The following is a 16,292-nucleotide window of genomic DNA, read 5'->3' as shown; positions in this document are numbered from 1 at the left end:
TTTGAAAAATCCGTAATTTAATAAACCACCAAGAAAAGTAACATTGCAACAATGCAGGCTACGAACCGATCACTGTAAATAGAACTGAAAACAAAAACAAGCCTTCTCTAGCTTATGTGTCCCTCGCTTGCTCTCTCTCGCGCTTGTGTGTGTGTGTGCCTGCGTCTCTCTTTTGGGAGCCTGGAGCGCCTGTGTGTGTGTGTGCGCGCCTCTCCCTCCTGCGCCTGTGTGTGTGTGCGTGCGTGTGTCTCTCTTTTGCTAGCCTGGAGCGCCTGTGTGTGTGTCTCTCTAGCGTGCTCGTGTGTGTGCCTGTGTCTCTCTTTTGCGAGCCTGGAGCGCCTGTGTGTGTGTCTCTCTAGCGCGCTCCTGTGTGTGTGCGCGCCTCTCTCTAGCGTGCTCCTGTGTGTGTCTCTCTAGGGAAATGCACAGGGAGAGACTGAACATGTACAAACCGAAAGGGAACCTGGCTTGTTCGTACACCGAGTGTGTGGTCGTGAACCGAGGCAAAAGTTTGGCTAACTTTTTGGTCGTAAACCGAGTTGTACGTGTACCGAGACGTTCGTGAACCGAGGTTCCACTGTATATTTAATTATCATTTTTTTTCATGGCTCCAAAATCCGTACTAACCCCTACTTTCTCTGCTGTTCTCTTTCTGGTTTTCTGTGGTGGCGATCTGCTCCACCACCACCTGATCAAAGCACTGTGCTGTCCCTACATTGATGGACTGAAGGACAGACGTCCACATGACCATCATCATCTAATTTTTCCATGTGAAGCCTGAAAAATATGAGGACTGATTTAGATCATTTATGTTAGTTAGAATGACCTAGTGGGGTCTGGGTGGTCTCATAGCCTTGGGACCCCTGCAGATTTTGTTTTTGTTTTTTTTCTCCAGTCCTCTGGAGCTTTTTTTTGTTCTCTGTCCTCCTGGCCATTGGACCTTACTTTATTCTTTGTTAATTAGTTTTGCGTAATTTTTATATTTTTTCTTTCGTCATCTTGTAAAGCACTCTGAGCTATATCATTTGTATGAAAGCATGCTATACAAATAAATGTTGTTGTTTCTACCTTGACAAAAATCTACTATACTGAATCTTCAAATACACTACCTCTGAGAATGTTCACTAATCAATGTTTGCTAAATGAGCACAATTCATTGTACAGTAGACCCCCGCAAAGTCGCAGTTCAGAGTTCGTGGCCTCAGTCATTCGCAGATTTTTCCTCAGAACCTATGTAATAATTGTTAGCAGAAACCGCAAATATCCTTCACAATTTTTATGGCTTTTTTTGTGGCAATACTATACTGTAGAGAAAACAGGAAGCAACTGTAGAGGAAACGCGGCTTGGCATGGTGAAAGTACCCAATAGAATTTGAAGCTGCGACTCCCAGCAGTCCCTGCAGTGGCTCTGATTGGTCTTCTGCTGAGGGTGCTGATGCTATTGGAGTCAAAGGATGTCAGCGCGGCTTTTACAAAGGGGGCCGGTGACCGAAAGCAAAAAAAAAAGTTTTTGTAATTTGTGTTTCAAGTTCCTGTCTCTCTGCCTGCCTTCTGTTGGGTTACCTGTACTTCTTCGTTTTGTCCTGGATCGTTTTGTGTTTTGCGTCTGCATCGTCTGCCTGTGTACATGAGGACTGTAAGTGGATTCATGGCCATCCTGCAAAGAAAGAAACACCCCTGAACCCATCTTCACCATTTCAGGAGCTAGCGGCAGGACTATCTTTACATTCTCATTCAACGTGTGGATCTCTGGACTATGTATTTTCATCATTGCATTTCACCCGTTGCCGTTTTTCATGATTTTGTGTTTTTTGTTGGTGCTTTGTTGAATTTAATGTGTAATTGCTATAAGGGGAACAGGGATGGTATCGTTTTCATTTATTTCATTTGTTTTCATTACATTCTTTATTTGCTCTTTGATTACCGGATTGCTTTGTTTTTGTCTCTGTTTGTGAGTGTGTGTGGGTCGGGTCAAGGCTGGGTGCGTCCCTGGAATCTCCACCATAAAAATAAATAAATCGCCATCTTCTCGACGGTGTGAATGTTAGCAGCACCGGACCGCTACAGCGTTATTTATTTCTCCTTGCTGCTGATTGCCTGTGATGCATCTCCAGCTGAGTGTTCTTGTGTTTTCCGTTTTGTTCCTCTTAACCCTTAAACCGCCACAACCAGCTATAGTCATTTCCCAGTGCCATTTGCGAGCACGTAGGAGCTGATCAGTCAGTGCCGTACATTTGTTGAGCAGCCAGCTGATGACCACTGCCAGCCCCTTGTAAGCAGGGGGGCTGAACGCACCCCTAGAAGACACGGACACTCCTCAAAAAAACCCTCCTGAAAAACGTTTGATAGGACTACTTTCACATTGCTCCCTTACTTGCTGGGCTTACTTATGGCTGCTCTGTCGTGTGATATGCTTCTCGCGCTACGCTTACTTAAAAGCCTGAACAGCACCTGTCCCTTTTTGGCTGATTGCTTTGTTTCTCTCTCCTCTCCCAGACATCCTTTGCTCCTGTTGGGGGTTGTGCTCCCCTATGATGTTTGTCTATTCTTTAATCGATAACTAACTGCATACTGAGCTCGTTTTACTTCTGAAAGAGACAAGTTTGTTTGAAGTGTTTGAATAAAATTCCTGTCTCTACAATCTCCAGTGTTTCTGTGCAATTCTGTGACCCAAGCGTGACACACTGCAGCCTCACTGTCTCTGGGATTGAGACAGCGTCGGTGTTTACCTCTGTGTGCTTGCGTGCTGCCAGTTCAAGCGCAGTTGGCTCGGTGATTTACTTAATTTCATCCATGGCGTCAGTTGCATCTTGTACATATTGTTCCAGTAGTTTTTTTAAAATAGTTTTTACAGTTCATTAGCAGTGTGTAAAATGATCAGTGTTGCAGTAATTGTGATGCTCTTTGCAAGGGAAAAAAAATTAAAATTTCACTTTTTCTTTGTGAATTGTGACGTTTACTTAAAGTGCAGCAAAAAAAGTATTTGGCGTCAGGGATACATTAACCCCTAAGTATGTGGCAGTTTAAGGGTTAAAGCCCCAAGATGCCGTCAAAACGCCCTGCACCTTCTAAGGCTTCTTGCAATGAAAATGTGCTTGCATGAACTACAGTACTGTACATATAGCGGTAACATCGGTATTTTACATTCTAGCACTGCGGGACATAGCAGTACAGTATACAGGTTTACCTTTACATTCTTTTTTTTAGGTAATGTATTAAGCTGAGTTTGAAATTAAATTAAAGTGTTTTGGGGCATATTTAGGGTTTAAACTATAAAAATAGGCATTTTTTTAACCACATCCAAAATTTGCGGTTTTTCACAATTCGCGGGCGCTCTAGGAATGTAACCCCCATGAATTTTGGGGGTGTACTGTGATAATTACAGATCTTTCCCGTTTATCCTGTAATCATAAGGATAGCAGAATTTGTTTCAAACATTTCAGTGCTATTTACAGAATCTTGGTGCAAAAGGTTGTGATTCTGACTCCTCACTTAGTTGTGCCTTTTGATTCTACTAATAAAGCCACAACAGGCAAGACTTTGCCATTTGTCAGTCAAAACACCTAATGTTTTAAATTACTAATTTCATTTTAGAAATCCACTACTGAATCTCTTGATCTCTATCTCTCTTCTTTCAAAGAGATCTAATTTCCATAATATTTAGACACCTTTGGGAATTTCCACTTTCCACTAAATCCCTACTGTCACCCAGAAAACATTAAACAGCTACAATATCACCAGTTCTGTTTTATCTATAGTCTACTTATTACCAAATAGGACCCTTTACTGTATTGCCTGTACAGTAGTCCCAGGATTATTTAAGGCACTGAAGCAATGAAATGTCAGAAACAATACTTATAGATTTGGTCAATGCTACCTCAATACTATTGCATGTTTCTTACACATTTTGTAGCCAAACATTAATTCTGCCAAACTCCTGTTCCTCCCCATCCCAAAACAAATCTATTGGATTGAGGGCTAGAGACTATGCATGTCAATTTAGAAAGCTAAACTCATTTTCACAATTGTGGAATTATGTCAAAATAATGGGTGCTTGTGACATGATACATTATCCTTCTCGTATCAACTTAAGTCATACACTGCAGCCATAATGGGATGCATATAGTCATCAATAAAGCCTGTATGCTGTAGCATTCAAGTGATGCTCAAATGGTATTTATAGGGATTAGTGTCAACAAAACCTTCTCTCTACTGTAATACTATCACCAACTACCTGTACAGCTAACAAAATGCAGGATGATTCCATAGTATTTATGCCAAATTCTGAAATTATCACTTGCAAATTGTATCAGAAATAACAGAATTCTCAGGCCATACAATATTTTCCAAATCTTCAATTTGTTGAATTTTTGGCGATAATGTGTTCACTGTAGCCTGACATTTGTGATCTCAGCTGACAAAAGTGCTACTTGGTATGGCCTTCTGCTGCTATAGTCTATGCATTTCGAAGTCCAAGCCATTATGTGTTTAGAGATGCTCTTGAGCACACCACTGTTATAAAGAGCTGTTGGTTGAGCACTTCTGGTTTCTTTATTAGCATTTTAAATTCTTGCAGTTTTCATGAGAATTATTTTTTTTTCCTCAACTGTAAATTTGGCGGCTTTTTTTCTGTCAGACATTTATTTTTCTCCTCTGTTTCATATGCAACTAAAGTAAGCTATCCAAAGAGCGACAACAATGACGCAGGATTAGTGGTGTTACCAGGCTCCAGCTTCACAATCACAGAATATCTCTAGTTTAAATAGGTAGGGTCACTTTATTGAAATAAAGGAGCTGTAAATGGATGAAAAGTAGAGAGTACAACAAATGTTTTAAAGCATTTATATGACTATAAACCTTTGTGTACACTAATATCAACTAAAGAAAATAAAGGTGCTTTAGGGATTTCTCTCCTGAAAATGTTATTTTACAGTACATAACCAAGACGTTTCATGATGCACAACCCTGGAATCAAGTTTCTTTTGTGCTCCAATCTGTTAGGTATCATTGTGACAAGTTTAGATGTCATACCTTATAGCACTGCAAAATTATACTGTTTGGCACCAGGTGTCCCTCTGTTTGGTAACACTGTATCCTTTTTTGGAAACATTTACTCTTTTGACCCAAAAGAATATCTCTCAAAACAAGTATTGCAGGTGCAGTTATACATTTTTTAGAAAAGAAATATACACATAAACACTTTATATCACTCTGAAGCAACAAGTAAACACTTTATAACTCGATACCATATGTAAAACAATGTACTCATCCAAGACTTTACTTTCAAGCTTATTTTTCATGCCACTCCTTGGAACAGCTTCATTCACCAACAGACACAGAGGAAGCTTTTGTACACTACATTGTGATTTTTGTCCTGCAATTCACCCATCATCTCCTGCTTTCTGTTGCAGTTGCCCTACACAGGTTTATTGCAATATTTATTTATTTTTTCTTGTTGTTGCTGCTTTTTTTCTTGTATTTCACATCTAGAATAAACTGAATACCTAAATACATTTTCATTCTAGCTTTTTCAGTGCTGACTTATGGGAAGTACTGCATGTGTGTCAGGTGCTATCATATGACCCACCCTTTCTGATGTCTAAAATGTTTTTCATCTTTTAACAAGAAATCTCACTTTTTTGGTAAGGCAAAAATTAGTCCTGGATAAGAGCCAGCCTATGTGGCTGTCACTCTTCTATACAGCCATACTCACATAGATCAATTCAAAATTGCCAGCTAACCTGACAATATTTAGAAAAGTGGAGGCAAACTGGGAAACACAGAGAGACAAAAGCAACACACAAACTTCACACGTGATCTGTGAAAACACAATATTAACCATTGCATCACCAAGCTGACCAAAAGGAAACATCTATATAAAAATGTATTAGGAGGGGAAATGTATTACTAAACAAAATATTAATGTTTTAAAGTATGGTATCTTGAAGTGCTTATATGTTCAACTTTACCAGCCTTGCATAGACATTTCTCAATACATAATAAATTAAGGCACTGTATTGCATGCATTTACAGTCATATGAAAAGGTTTGGGAACCCCTCTTAATTCTTTGGATTTTTGTTTATCATTGCCTGAGCTTTCAAAGTAGCAACTTCCTTTTAATATATGACATGCTTTTATGGAAACAGTAGTATTTCAAAAGTGACATTAAGTTTATTGGATTAACAGAAAATATTAAATTTGCATCATAACAAAATTAGACAGGTGCATAAATGTGGGGCACCCCAACAGAGAACATATTACATCAATACTTAGTTGAGCCTCCTTTTGCAAATATAACAGCCTCTAGACGCCTCCTATAGCCTTTGATGAGTGTCTGGATTCTGGACAGAGGTATTTTTGACCATTCTTCCAAACAAAATTTATCCAGTTCAGTTAAATTTGATGACTGCCGAGCATGGACAGCCTGCTTCAAATCATCCCATAGATTTTCGATGATATTCAAGTCAGGGGACTGTGATGGCCATTCCAGGACATTGTACTTCTCCCTCTGCACGAATGCCTTTGTAGATTTTGAACTGTGTGTTTTGGGTCATTGTCTTGTTGGAATATCCAACCCCTGCGTAATTTCAACTCTGTGACTGATGCTTGAACATTATCCTGAAGAATTTGTTGATATTGGGTTGAATTCATCCGACCCTCGACTTTAACAAGGGCCCCAGTACCTGAACTAGCCACACAGCATGATGGAACCTCCACCAAACTTGACTGTAGGTAGCAGGTGTTTTTCTTGGAATGCGGTGTTCTTCTTCCACCATGCAAAGCGCTTTTTGTTATGACCAAATAACTCAATTTTTGTCTCATCACTCCAAAGCACTTTGTTCCAAAATGAATCTGGCTTGTCTAAATGAGCATTTGCATACAACAAGCGACCCTGTTTGTGGCGTGAGTGAAGAAAGGGTTTCTTTCTCATCACCCTGCCATATAGATGTTGTTTGTGCAAATTGCGCTGAATTGTAGAACGATGTACAGATGCACCATCTGCAGCAAGATGTTCTTGCAGGTCTTTGTAGGTGATCTGTGGGTTGTCTGTAACCATTATCACAATCCTGCGCATATGCCTGTCCTGTTTTTTTTTCTTGCCTGCCAGACCTGGGTTTAACAGCAACTGTGCCTGTTGCCTTCCATTTCCCGATTACATTACTTACAGTTGAAACTGACAGTTTAAACCTCTGAGATAGCTTTTTGTAGCCTTCCCATAAACCATGATACTGAACAATATTTGTTTTCAGATCATTTGAGAGTTGCTTTGAGGATCCATTGCTGTCACTCTTCAGAGGAGAGTCACAAGTGAAGCACAACTTGCAATTGACCACCTTAAATACCTTTTCTCATGATTAGACACACCTGTTTATGAAGTTCAAGGCTTAACATGCTAATCCAACCAATCTGGTGTTGCAAGTAATCAGTATTGAACAGTTACATGCATTCAAATCAGCAAAATTACAAGGGTACCCAAATTTTGCACAGCCAGTTTTTCACATTTGATTTAATTTCATCCAACTAAATATTGCTTCACTAAAAATCTTTGTTCGGAAAACATCCCAGGACTCAGATGTTCCTAGGAAATAAAAGACATACCACTGTTATCTTTTTTGTTGTAAAGTAAATTATTATGCAGGCTGAGAGGGGTTCCCATACTATTTCATATGACTGTACTTATGCAGAATTTACATGGGAAAATAGCTAAAAAGCTGTAACTTACTATTGAGAAAGCGATTTTGAACCCATTTGTTTTGTTTTCTAGCGTACCGTTTAGTTGCCTGTTTCAGTAATTCAACACCTGTAGAAAAAGAAACTTCAATATGTCACCTTTTCACAATGCATTTTGCTGGACATTAAATTAAGTCTGTGTTAGTAAATTGTTGGAGATTACTAAACTGCTGAAAATGTCAGGGTTAGGACCACTGGAATGCCTTTTCACTTCATTGGTCATCACCTTTCTCCTAGTCCACATAATTTAAAGTGCCATTTATACCAAAATCTTTTTTTTTTTTATTACTATTACCTTAATCACACTGTTTATTTTAATGAATAATAATGTCAAAGAATAGTGCTGCAAATACAAAAGGACTGTATTAGTCAGTCATTTGCTTAAACAGTATTAGAAATATTTATTGAAATGTAAATTTCACTTTTTTTTTTTTTTTTTTTTTTTACTTTTTGTAAGATACATTATTAGTTTTATTGCACCTTAATTACACACCTTTCTGAAACAGTCTCGTCTTCAGGTCTTCGGTTGCATCTACGCTTACAGTCAAATAATCATGAAATTCCTTGAATCCAATAGACTGGAAAATGCATGCTGATAATCCTGGCTGGATGAAATAAGGAAAGTAAAATCAGCATTCTTTTAAAAAAAGCAAATCAAGTAGGCTATTGACAATGAGGGTAAACCACTAAAAGTAAAATGCACATCACTGTACATTTACATAATTAAGTGTGAAGATTAGCAAAATGCTGTTCTGTAACTAAATACTGTGCAAACAATGATACAGTACAACAGTTTGAAACGTATGGTATTATGAAGTGTATGTGTGCTTAGCTTTACCTGCTTTTTATACACATTCTGTGTAAATAATAAATTAAGGCATTGTTTCACAGAACATTTCACAAAGTACAGAATATTCATGCAAATAATTAACCTGCTTGCTTCAATAATTTAATCCTAATAAAATCAGATACATCAATCTGTGACATTTGTTTAGTGCATTTTGCCAGACCTTTCATTCTGACAATCTCGGTAATTTGTTCTAAAATGTTTGTCCCTGAGTGGATTTCTGCTTTGAATCGTTTGCTATGAAGAGTAAATTAATTTTAAGATTATAAAATCCCATGGTATTACTATAGTTAGAAGCACAATATTTAAAATGTGTTTTGTGGTAATTAGGTAAGTCTTTACAAAAAAACTCTAACATAAGCATTGTTGCATACTATTTTGAATTTTCTTCCTCCCTTAAAAAAAAGACAAGTGTAAATGCTTTTCAAGACAGCTCAAATTCACTTGCAGACAATCGATCTGTTGCACAGGCTTTGATAAAAGTGCTGCAGTTGCAAGTCCAGAGTGTCTCTGGGGGCTAGAAATAAGCAAAACTCAGCATCTTGGCTACAAGTCTAGTTTATACCGTCACTCAGCCCAAAGTGACCTTGTAGGTCAAATGAGTATTCAAAAGACCATTTCACAGAAACGACACCTAAGAGGAATTTGAATTATTACACTTTACAGATCACCCACAGTGATATCTATCATAAAAAAAAACTTTGGGTGATCTTCATGGAGACAATTTGAAGTCCCGCGAGAGACACTTTAAGTTGCACCCAGCTCTTAAAACAACGACAAGCAACAAGCAAAACATGCAGCACACCAGCAACAAGAAAGCCAGCAGATGATCTGACCGCTTCTCCTTAGACACGAAGTTGCAAAAGGACAGCTGCTGTACAGACTTTAAAACAATCGACGGGTAGCGCGACAGCAGCTGCAGAAAGACAGCAGATGGTCCAACTGCTTCTCCTTAGCATGCGTACAGCCACCCTAACCCCCCCCCCTCACAACGCAAGCAGCAGAGATGCCAAGTGGCAAAAGGACAGCTGCTGTACAGGCTTTGAAGTGATCAGGCAGCGAGACAAGCAGAACAGGCAGCTCGCCAGCAGCAGAAAAAAAGCAGATGATCCGATGGCATCCACTTAGCGTACGTTCAGCCGCACCACCTTCACAACGCGAGCAGTGTTAAACGTCCTGTGAGAAAGAGATGTAACCATGCCCGGGGCCGGAAATAAAGGACAAGTATTGTTTTAACAAAAGTTTTAAAGTAAAAGTGAAAATAATGCATATGCAACAATTCCCATGAAAATAACAATCTCTTTAAATTGTATATCTGGTAAAACCAAATCCGGGGGTGGGCAAGCGAAGCGAGCTGGGGGCAGAGCCCCCTAGTCCATACAAAAACAATGAGTATGTGTCTGTTTGCATGTACAGTATGTATGCTTTTTTTGCTTGTTATGGCATCAAGAAAAACTGCTGCACAGATTTTAATGTAAATAGAAGAATTAATCAGGATATTCCAAGTTAGATTATAGGCTATATGTAATCTCAGTGCCCATATACTAGATTTGTATCATTGAATATTAACACTTTGATCTCTCAAAACAGAGTACCAATCATATTATAATCATGGTATGACAATTAGCAAATTTGCTTCAAACCAGTTAATTAGTGTTTGATTCCTGCCCTTTATCCTTTATTTTTCCTTTAATCAAACATTGCTTCATTTGCTTGTTTCTGGAGATATTTACTGCAATTTGAAGATCAAAACTTAATTTCTTACCATTACACCAGTGTCACAAACTGCCTGTAATGTTTCTCTGTTGTATCTGAAGCCACATGCTTTAAATTAATTCAAGCAGTCGTAACCCACAGCCAAGTCTAATTTTATAACTGGAATCACTGAACATATTAACTTTTCACTTGGCTCATTTTTCCCCACTTTAAAATTGCAGTAAAACATTCAAATACTTGTGCAATACTAGACAACACAGCTATACAAAGTAAATCTTGATTGAAATCTAATGGTGATAAATCAAGTGGATATCAATTAAATATAGACATTTATAATAGTATGCACAGTTAAGTATCCTTCCTTTCCCTTAAAATGTCTCTTTGACCATATTCCTACCCATACAATTATAATACCAAAAAAACCCACAAATTCTAGACAAAATCATACAACTTCCAATAATGGAAAAATGACAAAAACAAACTTCAGTGCAAAAGTACTTGCCAGTATATTCAGGGTAAACAGCAACATTTTGCAGAACTAAAATACATCTGATTAACAAAAATTTAAAAGTAAAGTCAGAGCATACTCAATCAGCTGTGAGGTTGTTTTTAGTGAAATATAAATACTAAATACATGTTTATTCACTGTATGCATAATAGCATACTGAGCCAGGCACCACTTACAATGCTTGTTTCTTCTACAGGACATTTCTAGATAAGTTAAGTAACTTTTTGATTTTCTTTCTTGCATTTTTCACTTCTGCTGTCATAAAACATCATTTAACTTATCTGACAGGACTTCAACTAGTAGAAGAAATGAGATGATGTGGTAGACTTTGCACAACAATGGACTGCTACACACACGACTGTGCCAGCATTTCAATGACTGGGGATCTGTTCTGCTGACAAGTTTTTCTGAAGTGGATAATCTCTCAGCAGAAACAGGGACTGTTAAGAAGGTGCTCAGTGAGTTGTACATTGTAAAAGAACAAGTACTGTGTTTTATTAATATGTTGTAATTACATGAGGATGCAACAAAGGGATACCATTATGGTGGCACATATGATATAACTTAATTTTCTCTGTCATTCTGCTTATCTTACAGTAAATAAGACTGAAATCAGAAGGCATCTAACAAGGTACCACATGTGAGGTTGGGCATCAAACTAAAAGAAATGGGAGTTCAGGACACAGTGTGCAGATGGGTACAAAACTTCCTAAAAAAATTGAAGCAAAGCATTAATGGGTCAAGGAACATTCTCAGAATTAGAGGATGTTAAAAGTAGTGTCCCTCAGAGGTCAGTGCAAATACCGAAGCTACTTTTTAAGAATACATGAATAATCTGAAAAGGAATACAAATGACAAGATGGTTAAGAATGCAGATGATACCAAATTTGGTAGAATGGCAGATAATCTAGAATTTGTCGAACCTTTACAGAGGGACTTGAACAGAATACAGGCCTGGGCAGACTGGTGCAATACAACTTATTTACTGATTAAATGATTGCATTATTTCTCCTATGAGTCTGTATCTTTATTTCTGCTGCTAAATCTAAATCCCCCCTTGGAATTAATAAAGATTATCTAATCTAATTTAATTTAATGCGAGTAAATGTAGGTTATTGCATGTACAGTAAGAAGTAAAAATGTTTGATTTGAATACACAATGACAGGTCTAAAACTTTAAAGAACCCCTTATGAGAAGTTCTGTCATTTGGTGCAAATGTACAGTTTTTGATAAAAAGAATTTTTTTTTTTTAATTCATTTGCTTGGTTGTCAATTAAAAAGATGTCTCTTTCCAAACCAAAAAAGAAGGTGGATACTGAACACAGACAATTTCAAGAAAGATGGACATTAAAGTATTTTTTTTGTGGAATTCAATGGAAATACCAACTGAAAATGCAAAGAAAAAGTTGCTGCTTTGAAGGAATAGAATGTCATTACTCGACTAAACATGGAGAACAGTATGATGAGTATCAGGGGGAAAAAGAGGGAAAAAACTATGCAGCTACACAAAGGCCTGAAATTACAGCAAAATCTTTTTCGTAACACAAAGCAGGATGCTGATAGTGCGGTGGAAACAAGTTATGTGGTAAGTGAGTTAATTGCTAAGGCAGGAAAGCCATTCACCGAAGGGCAGTTTCTTAAGGACTGTATGTTAAAAGTTGTTGAAATATTGTGTCCAGAAAAGACAGACTTGTTCAAAAATATCTCATTTTCAGCAAACACCATGGCAGAGCGAATAGGTGAGTTATCAAATGACATTTATGCTCAGTTATGCCAGAAAGCTAAAGTTTTTACTGCATACTCCGTGGCGCATGACGAAAGCACAGATGAAACAGAAACTGCTCAACTAGTGATTTTCATTAGGGGTGTTAACTCCTACTTTGATGTGACTGAAGAATTGTTAAGTTTATGTCTGATGTATGGCCGTACCACAGGAAATGATATATATCAGCTTGTGTGTGACACAATTGAGCGTGCTGGTTTGCTATAGAACAAACTGGTAGGCATCACCACAGATGGAGTCTTGTCCATGACAGGCAAACAAAATGGACTGGTAGCATTGGTTCAAAAACAATGAGAAGAGGAAAAAGCTGACCCAGCAGTAGTTTTACACTGCATTATTCATTCAACGAGCACTGTGCAGCAAATGCTTAAAATTGTACATCATGTCTGTTATTCTGAAATTTATTACATACGGTCAAGGAGTTTACAGGATCGCCAGTTTAGAGCCTTTTTAGAAGAAATTGAGTCAACTTATGGTGATGTACTTTACTTTACTGAGGTGTGCTGGCTCAGCAGGGGGAAATATCCTGAAGAGATTTTTTGTGTTTAGAACAGAGGTGAAAATTTTTATGGCAGAATGGATGTTCCTGAGTTGCTTTCTCAGTGGACAATATACAGGGTATGAACATACTTAACTTGAAGCTCCAGGGCCCTGATCAGCTCATCACAGCAGCTTATGAAAATGTGAAAGCCTTCACCCAGTGAACTCTCAAGCACACAATATTAGATTGGACACCTTTCCTTTTATCATCGCAGATCAGTTTAAATACCAAGGAGTAAACATCACAAGTAAACATAAATCTCTTTATAAACAAAATGTTGCTGTCTGCATGGAAAAACATAAGCAAGACTGGCAGAGATGGTCTACCCTTCATCTCACTTTAGCTGGAAGAATCGACACTGTTAAGATGATCATTCTTCCTAAGCTTCTTTTTCTATTTCAAAGCATTCCAATATACATCAATAAATATTTTTTTAAGAAGTTGGATTCAATCATAACCTCATTTGTTTGGAATTCAAAACATCCACGTATCCAAAGGGTGACCCAACAAAGACCTAAGACAGAAGGTGGCATGACTCTACTTAACTTTCAATTTTATTACTGGGCAGCAAATATACAAGCTATAAAAACCTCGACATTGCCACAAATAGATGAACACACACAGGCTTGGTCCGCAATAGAAATAAAATCCTGCAGCACTTCTTTATATTCCTTGCTTTGTACTCCAGTAAATACAAGTTATCGCCAATATACTAACAACCCAATTGTGCTGCATTCACTCAGAATACGGAAGCAATGTAGAAAGTACTTCAAGATAGAGAAGCTTTTATCTGTGGTATCCTACAAACAATTATACTCCAAATTTTACTTTCCAGCAACACATTTATTTCACTACCTCTAAATTAAAAACTATTCTAAAAAAAAAAAAAAAAAAAAACCTGCCCAATTTTCCTCACCTCCCACCTATTTCTATTCCGGAAAAATATTGATCAGTCTTGAGGACTCAGCATTTCTGTAATATACAAAAATATTTTAAAGTCCCTCCCTTTCAAAGGTCCCAGAGTACCGAGGGAAAAGAATCTCTCACTCAACATTTCAGAAAAGGAGTGGAAGGCAGCAATGCACAGAATTAACTCTAGCTCCATATGCACAAAGCATACAATTATTCAACTTAAAATGATCTATTGACTACATCTGTCTCGTTTAAAATTGTCCAAAATATTTCCAGGGCAAGATCCAACCTGCGAACGTTGCAATCAAGTTCCAGCCTCATTGGGCCATATATTTTGGACGTGCACCAAATTAACATAATTTCGGACCAAAATCTTTAAATGCCTTTCAGACAGCCTTGGTGTCTCAATCCCTCCTAATCCACTAACAGCTGTGTTTGGTGTACTTCCAGATGGGCTTAAGGTGGAGAAAGACAAACAAACTGTAATTGCCTTTACTTCACAATTGGCATGTAGACTTATATTGCTCATCTGGAAGAATGCTAACCCACCTCTTTTAAGTCAGTGTGTAAGTGATTTTTATATTATACGAAATTAGAAAAAAATCAAAATCTAACTTAAAGGATTTGTGGAAAACTTTTTTAAAACCTTGCAGCATCTAATCAATAACATTTTAGAATAAGCATTTAAATTGAGGAAGTGGATTCTCTTCCCTTATCTATTTTAATTATTTTTATTTATTTATGTATTTCTTTACTTATTTTTCCTACTATTAAAATTTTACTCTGTTGGCCTTGATGTGAAGTTAGTTTTGTAAAAATTTGACTTGACTGTACGGAATGTTATTTGCTTTTAATAAATTCAATAAAATGCTTAAAAAAATTAAAAATGTCTTGTTTTAGATGTAAAGCGTAATATGCATCTAGTCAGTCACTCATTACACATTTAAGGTTAGACCATGGCTTTTATCCCATTGAAAAGTTTAAATTGATACATTGACAAGAAACATGTAGAAAACAATTTAGCACTTATTCTGGATTTAGAAAACATTTAGACCAGATTGAGGCCAACTATGGTCTTAGAGGCAGCAGCGGCTGCAGGTTTTCATTCTAACAATCTTCTTTATTAGTGACCAGTTGCTGCTAATTAACTTCTTTTGCCTTAATTTTAATTGACTCGACTCAGACTCCTGAATTGTTTCCTTTCTCCTTAATTAGCGCCAAAAAAATAACAGGACATAAAATGAGCCGAAAAATGACCAGCTAACTTGTGCCCATCACACAATATCTGAAAAGAAAGGTGGAGATTTCAGATCCACATAGCTGATCTACTCAGCAAAACATATTTAAATTTGTTCTTTGGAGAAAAAAGGAAAAAAAAAAAAATCAACAGTTTTAGAAATGTCTACTGTGGCAGAATGAGAGCAGAATTAAGAAATAGGTAGGAATGAAATTGGTTGAAGTTTGAAGCCCTGACTTAGCTGGTCATCTCTTGGCTCGCTTCACATCAAATTTCAGTTTGGCTGTCATTTAATGAAGAATCAATTCATAAGAAACAGGCTATTAAAATTAAAGGAAAATAAATTAATTAGCATGGTCACTTGAATAGGAAAAGGGGTAGAATTAGGACATCACTGATTTTGACAGTAGTCACCCATCCAAGAACTGCCCTGAGGGCACCTTGAATACATGTAAAGATTTACTTCTTCATGACAGTCCTACAAATGATTTTTTATGACTATATTCTTTCTGAAGAAACTGTGTGTCAAATATTGCAAATTATGAAAACAGCTGATTTGTTTTTTCATTCAGATACATGAAAAACATGCAGATATTGTTGCAAAATTAAAAGGCAGTGGTGCTTCCAGTAAAGTAGTCTCATCAATTGTATGTGATCTAGAGGAATCTGTGACTGAGATGCACTCACAGATTAAGCATAACATACTCTGTGTTACCTGCAAGTGATTCTTTAAAGTTAGAAGTAGAAAAAAATTTGAAAGACTTTAAAAAACATTCACCAGTTTTAATACAGATGCTAATAGAAATAAAAACTTAAGTGAAAAATGGGGAATTGTTGAGCCTGTTGGAATAATTTTGGGCAATACGTATGATAGTACAGGGGTCCCCAAACCCCGCCGTCTGACAGCCGGGCCGCGAGAGAACTGCCGGCAATGGAGACTCACTCAGACTTTTCAGAACGTTTGGCGGGCGGGGCTTTGCAGCGGCGCAGAGAGAGGAGAGAGACCGAGGTGAGA

The 16,292-nt window shown here is 37.5% G+C and overlaps 1 protein-coding gene across 1 annotated transcript in view; it reads right to left on the bottom strand.

Moving 5' to 3' along the window:
* The window catches only part of trit1 (tRNA isopentenyltransferase 1), a 173,310-nt gene that overhangs the window by 5,836 nt on the left and 151,182 nt on the right, over nt 1-16,292 (bottom strand). Inside the window, 3 exon segments of the mRNA XM_051936335.1 lie at nt 7,725-7,802; nt 8,226-8,321; nt 8,324-8,337. Of these exon segments, the coding sequence (XP_051792295.1) occupies nt 7,725-7,802; nt 8,226-8,321; nt 8,324-8,337 (188 nt within the window).

Source organism: Erpetoichthys calabaricus, chromosome 14 (genome assembly GCF_900747795.2).
Source record: "Erpetoichthys calabaricus chromosome 14, fErpCal1.3, whole genome shotgun sequence".
Taxonomy (NCBI): Eukaryota; Metazoa; Chordata; class Cladistia; order Polypteriformes; family Polypteridae; genus Erpetoichthys; species Erpetoichthys calabaricus.
This window is presented reverse-complemented; position numbering and strand designations above follow the sequence as displayed.